Here is a 4,686-nt window from a genome sequence, read left to right on the forward strand (position 1 = left end):
GATGCGGGTACAGTGTAAAGGCAAAACCCTTCACATACCTAGCACCCGCAGGGAATTGAAGCCAAGTAAACCTTGGCAAACAAGTAACCGTTAGACGGATGCGGGTACAGTGTAAAGGCAAAACCCTTCACATACCTAGCACCCGCAGGGAATTGAAGCCAAGTAAACCTTGGCAAACAAGTAACCGTTAGACGGATGCGGGTACAGTGTAAAGGCAAAACCCTTCACATACCTAGCACCCGCAGGGAATTGAAGCCAAGTAAACCTTGGCAAACAAGTAACCGTTAGACGGATGCGGGTACAGTGTAAAGGCAAAACCCTTCACATACCTAGCACCCGCAGGGAATTGAAGCCAAGTAAACCTTGGAAGTAAAGTAACCGTAAGACGAGCGCTGGTACAGTGTTAAGGCAAAACCCTTCACATACCTAGCGCTCCGCTGGGAATTGAAACCAGGAAGGATCTTCTGGGCAATGCTTGCGGAAACGGAAATAACATCCCCGCATAGCGGGAACGTTGAGAACTACGTTGTTTGAAGCGCCAGAATGGAATTGATGGTTTTAACATAATTGATCACTATGTTCAAAACTACCAAAACCTCATGGAGAATCCACACAACTGGGACTCAATGCTCCTGACTTGCGAGGAGGTTACAGACCTACCCGCATCATACCCAAAGACCAAGCAGGAAACTCGGGCATTTCTGCAAGTGACAAGGACTTCCCATGGAAAACCTTACAAAACCCTTTTCAAAACCCTTTGCTTAAGTCCAAAAGTTCACCTCACTTTATTAAACACGCATGAGAAGAACATTGGACTGGGGGGACTTGAAGAGGTAGGTCCCAGCAGAGCCCAGTTGGACCCGCAAGACTCACCTTAAACAGGGACGTCTGCGCAGAGACCAACTGGATCCGCAGGACCAACCATGCTCAGAGAAGTGACGTCCTTACGCGCAGTATGCAAGCTGGTCCCGCAGGAAATGCCTCCCATGGTGAAGGACTCCGCCTGTTCCCGCAGCCTCGGATACAAGCCATGAGGGAAGGCCACCCGCGCAGCATGGCTACACGCACTAGGCACTTAACTCTCCCCAGTGTCACCTGAAGGAATGAGCAAAGGCGGGAGGGGGAAAACTCCCGCCTAAATGAGCCAGTCCGTATGATGGAGGATCTTTTGTGTGATACCTGACGAGGTACAGACAAAAGATCTGACCAAGACTGCGACAGCTCACTGACAGCAGCATGGCAGACAGCACGCCACAGCACTGTGACCAATAGCCGCCGCCTACCCACCAACTCCTGCCATACCACGTGCCTAGCCTGTAGTTGGCAGAAGAGGAAGAGTGCACGACACGCCTGCTCTGTGTCAGCCGCTACCTATCCACCACTCACAGGCAGGGCACGTGCATAGGTTACAGTTGGTAGCGTGTTGGGCCGGCTAAACCCCTTGGAAACCTACCTTCGGCTATAAATACCCCAATGGTATGATCATCTTACAACATCTTATCTTATCATATATACCTGATATCTGCTCTAGCAATCTCTTAATATACTTTATATTTAAAGAGCAATCTAGTCTGATTCTCACGCCGGAGGGTGGTCACAAGGAGGAACCCCCCCCCTTCTCAGTGACGAGCTCATGGTGTCTGTTTTGCAGGTTATCAGAAGAACCATCTTCCAAGGGTCTAACCCCTCGTGGGAAACAGCTCTCCAACCCCCAGGTTACCAGTAATCTGCCCGGGGTCTGGTTAGTGTTTCTTCAGTGTGGTATTTATAGCCGAAGAGGTAGAGAAGGATTGGTCTAGTTGTCGCTATCAGTAGAACATTATATTCTTGTGGGGGAGCACGTACAATGTTTCTGATAAGATGTGACAACTGGTGGATAGAGACGTTAGTCACCCGGAGGTACAACGTTGGCATCCTGTGATTGGTCCATCATGCCATTTCAAATCTTTACGTCATGGTTGTCGCCATCAAGGAGTCCTGGGCTATAATTGGCTCTTAGACTAGCCGTTAGGCATTGTATTCCCATTGTGGGTGATAAGTCTTTCTGCTCGCGGGGGTGTCTGCGGGCTCTTTGTAATACGGTAAGGATCTATCCGTGGGTACGCCGCAAGGCCTTCTAGTGGTTAACTTGACTCCGTGGATTGATCTAGGGCTGCTAGTAAGCTGGTATGGTTGGGTCCATGAGCGTGACCCAAGCTCATTTTGCGCAGAATGAATTCAGGACCTTATCTCTTCAATAATAAAATGAGTTCGAGTTGCTTTGGCTCAAAGTTTTTGACTTGAGTTGGACACTTGGACAGCTCGCTCGGTAAAAACTTATTTTGTTATCGGTAGTTTGAAGATTATGATCCGAGTCAACACGAGTTATATTGTTATGAGGTTGAGTTTAGGTTCATTTTACCTCAATACTGCTCACTCACTAAACATGCTTGTGAACAATTTAGACATGTTTGGACGCATTAAACATGATATTGGTTCATGGGGCTAGTAAGACTGTAAGAATCAACTGTATTGACACTTTTCACTTTGATACATAATATTTTACAAGTCATGGAATGAGTTATATCCAATATATAACATCTTTTCAGTCTCACAAAAACTTTATTATTAATCTAGTTTTTCAGTCTCAACAGATACATATGATTAACTTTTCACTTATATAATATCGGTTTGTTTGCAGGATACTTCAACCCTAGTATGACTCGGCCTGTTTCAACCCGAACGCATTATTCAACACGTCTAGCATGTCCAACTTGTAATACACAAAAACACTTGTTCATATTACATAAGTTTAAAAACTAAAAACACCCGAAAACAAATATATACATAAGCAAGATACGATATTTTCTTCGAAGACAGCTAACTTTTTGCTGAGCTATTTCCATGACTCTTCACAAACCGGTTACTAAAACCTAACAAGCAGGCGTCTCTGTTAGTTTCAAACTAACAGGACCCGAGGCACTTGAAACTTTCAAAGATGCAAAGAGACACGAAAGTTTTGCAATCACTGGACTCGTTCTTGAAACCCTTGGAACCAATGCTAATTCTTTCCCGTGTGATGGGCTATTGTATCCTTCCAAATCAGCTTTCGTTATCAGCACCGCATCCCCTGAAGACGCTGACGTGGCAGTTGACACTGATCGCCACTGCTTGTATTCTTGAACCGCCTGCATAACATATACAGTTTAGAACACACGCATATTATAAATCTTAGATTATTATTAAGACCCGAATGGGAGACTGACCTTCCATTGAGACGGTGCCAACAGCACTCTCGGTCGCCTAGACCGCACATACTCCAACGCAGAAGCCGGGGTCATATGCTTGTATTCAACCTGCAAAATGTTATTCAAAATCAATACTTTATACTTCATTTGACGCTAACTAATCTAATATATATAACCGAAGGCTACCAAATAACAAAGCACGATTGTTGTACTCCTTCCTCTCCCGGCCTTGCAGTGCACGTATGTGGTCCTTCCACGAGTCGCATTCTCTGTAACCAAAATATAAAATGTCAAGAGCCATAAACAGAGTTTTAAAGATAATAAGTAGATACTAAACAATAAACTTTTACTCACTGTGAATGAAATTTACAGCCCGATCGATGTCCACAAACGAAGGGGCAAACAGGTAATCCCGCGTGGGAATAACAAGATGGTCTATATCATGAGCCCGATACAACGAAGTGGGAACTAACGTTTCATACGGCTCGTTGAGAGTGATGACACCGCCAACGTTAATTTGTTTCAACCGAGGGACGTCTTTCGGGAACGGAACAGCACCCAACAGAAGAAACTGTTTAAAATAAATCAAATATTAATATCGATTTAGATAGATTATAATTATTTACAAGCAAGGTTATTGATGTTACAAGCAATCAAAAGTCAAAAGCATTTGCACTTATTGTCAAAACACATGGTATTGATTCTTGAAAGACAAACAAAACATTAACACAAATTTGTAATTAACAAGTTTGTAAACACCAATTAGATAGTCAAACACTCTTTGTCTTGACCAATTCAATTCAATTCAATTAACAAGTTTTTGAAGCAATTAACATAAGAATAATATACCTGATCAATTTGATCCCACCATCTGAACTCTGCTTGAATTTTATTACGGAAAACATTATACAGAAGGGTCGGGTAAAAGAGGATCCGAGCTCCGGCACCGACTAAGGCACGCTTGGCATCAACGGCCACGATCTGCCGTCGGAAATCGTAATCAACGGTACGGTCAATAGTTTTGAGATCAGTGGTAGAATCGTCGATCTTCATGTGACCGATCGTAGCCAAAGTTCAAATAAAAGCAAAAGCAAAACCCTGATTCGGAGAGTAGAATAGTGAGAGGTAATTGTTATAGGGAGAAAAGGAAAATAATAATAATAATAATAATAATAATAATAATATGATGGGATGGATGAATATGGAAGAGAAGAGAGTGGAAGGAAGGAAGGTGGGTTATTTACTTACTTGGTGAGTTAACAACATCCTTTTATGGTATGTTATTAGAGCATTTCCATTCCTTCCGTCAAAACACTCTTTTAACTTTAAATGATGTGACCCTGTTTAGGGATTATATGGGTATTGAGTTTTAATCATGGAAACTATTTTCCTCAAATCTTTATCATAATTTATACTCCCGATATAATTAATCTATTTGTTTTATTTTCATTAATATAAC

General features: G+C 42.9%; 1 protein-coding gene across 1 annotated transcript; it reads right to left on the reverse strand.

Moving 5' to 3' along the window:
- Positions 1-2,841: 2,841 nt before the first annotated feature.
- LOC143565036 (phosphatidylglycerophosphate phosphatase PTPMT2-like) lies at positions 2,842-4,280 on the reverse strand. The gene is made up of 5 exons (XM_077052137.1): positions 4,077-4,280; positions 3,582-3,798; positions 3,414-3,496; positions 3,246-3,335; positions 2,842-3,167 (listed from the first exon to the last, which is right to left on the reverse strand). The coding sequence occupies exons 1-5, from the start codon at positions 4,278-4,280 to the stop codon at positions 2,913-2,915; spliced, it is 849 nt and encodes a 282-aa protein (XP_076908252.1). The 3' UTR covers positions 2,842-2,912.
- Between the last annotated feature and the right edge of the window lie 406 nt (positions 4,281-4,686).

Source organism: Bidens hawaiensis, unplaced genomic scaffold (genome assembly GCF_021521415.1).
Source record: "Bidens hawaiensis isolate Kalapana, Puna unplaced genomic scaffold, B.hawaiensis_p1.1 tig00022249_1, whole genome shotgun sequence".
In the NCBI taxonomy this organism is placed as follows: Eukaryota; Viridiplantae; Streptophyta; class Magnoliopsida; order Asterales; family Asteraceae; genus Bidens; species Bidens hawaiensis.